The 1,266-nt window shown below is 35.9% G+C and overlaps 1 protein-coding gene across 1 annotated transcript in view; it reads right to left on the bottom strand.

Annotated features, from left to right (window-relative positions):
• Nucleotides 1-260: 260 nt before the first annotated feature.
• Nucleotides 261-1,266, bottom strand: part of LOC110029313 (protein FAR1-RELATED SEQUENCE 5-like) — a 1,620-nt gene continuing 614 nt past the window's right edge. The window contains exon 2 of the mRNA XM_020731549.1: nucleotides 261-821. Coding sequence (XP_020587208.1) covers nucleotides 261-821 — 561 coding nt within the window. The remainder of the gene's footprint in view (nucleotides 822-1,266) is intronic.

Here is a 1,266-nt window from a genome sequence, read left to right as displayed (position 1 = left end):
AATCAACTCTGAATAGAACGTTTTGCTGATGGTGGTTAATTCCAACAAAAGGAGCACAACATAAATTATACTTATTCAAACGGTAGCTAGTGTCGAAAATGATGACATCTCCAAAACAATCATAATCTAGTCTGCAAGACCCATCACTCCAGAAAAAGCTTGTAAGTCTGCCCCTCATCATCACTTTGGAAATCTCATGCAAACATGCTATCTTCATTTTGGCGTTCCATGAATAATTGTAAGAGAGAGTTGGCATCGCCCTATTCAATTCTGCTTCTTTTATCCCTTTGAATGAAGTTGTATGCATCTTGTCTGGTGCACTTCAAGTTTTCAACACCACCAACCTCTGTAGCAAGGAAATTGAATGCATCGACTGCTCTAATCCCAGAATCTGTCATTGATCTTAGCAAATTTGCATTTAACTCGCTAATCTTCCGACTGGAACCTAGAAGGTGCTTGTCACCGGATTCCGCCAAGGGGTGGTTATGACTTTCAACAAATTTCTCTATGGTCCAGTTGCCATCAAGATCAATAGCATAGTGAACCATTGCTTGACAGCCAGTACGTGTATCCGCTTTTCTATACTTCACAGTAGTGGCTAGCTGAGATTTTCTTTTATGACGTGATTTTCCACAAATATAATCCTTCGACTTAATTTTCTTGAATTTAGCCCAATAAGTTGTGTGGTCCTTGCGTTCAGTAAAACCAACGTAATGTGCATAAGCACAATAATGTTTGTAAGCCTCTTCCTCATTACGGACAACAATATTAAGAAAGCTACGAGCAATTGGATCATTGCAATCTGTTTCTGCCCTAGATATCTATAAATTTAAAATATACAATAGAGATAGTCAGATAAATAACTCTAACCACAAGTTATTCTCGGGTTATTGAGTTTTTCTTCAATCAACCCGAAAATAAATAACCCTCAACACAAAATAATGATGAAATAACTTAACGACAATCAAAGATTCACACAAAATCTCACTTTTTTTAGAGATCTAGTGGGTTTATGCGCAGGTTATTCTTAGGTTATTGTTGGGTTATTCTCGGGTTATTGAGTTTTTCTTCTATCAACCCAAAAATAAATAACCTTAAATACAGAATAATGATGAAATAACCTAATGACAATCAAAGATTCAAACAAAATCTCACTTTTTTTAGAGATCTGGTGGGTTTATGTGCAGATTATTCTTAGGTTATTGTTGGGTTATTCTCGGGTTATTGAGTTTTTCTTCAATCAACCCGAAAATAAATAACCCTAAA

This window comes from Phalaenopsis equestris, unplaced genomic scaffold (genome assembly GCF_001263595.1).
Source record: "Phalaenopsis equestris unplaced genomic scaffold, ASM126359v1 Scaffold000560, whole genome shotgun sequence".
NCBI lineage: Eukaryota > Viridiplantae > Streptophyta > Magnoliopsida > Asparagales > Orchidaceae > Phalaenopsis > Phalaenopsis equestris.
The sequence above is the reverse complement of the archived record's forward strand: the minus strand, read 5'-3'. Positions and strand labels throughout refer to the sequence as shown.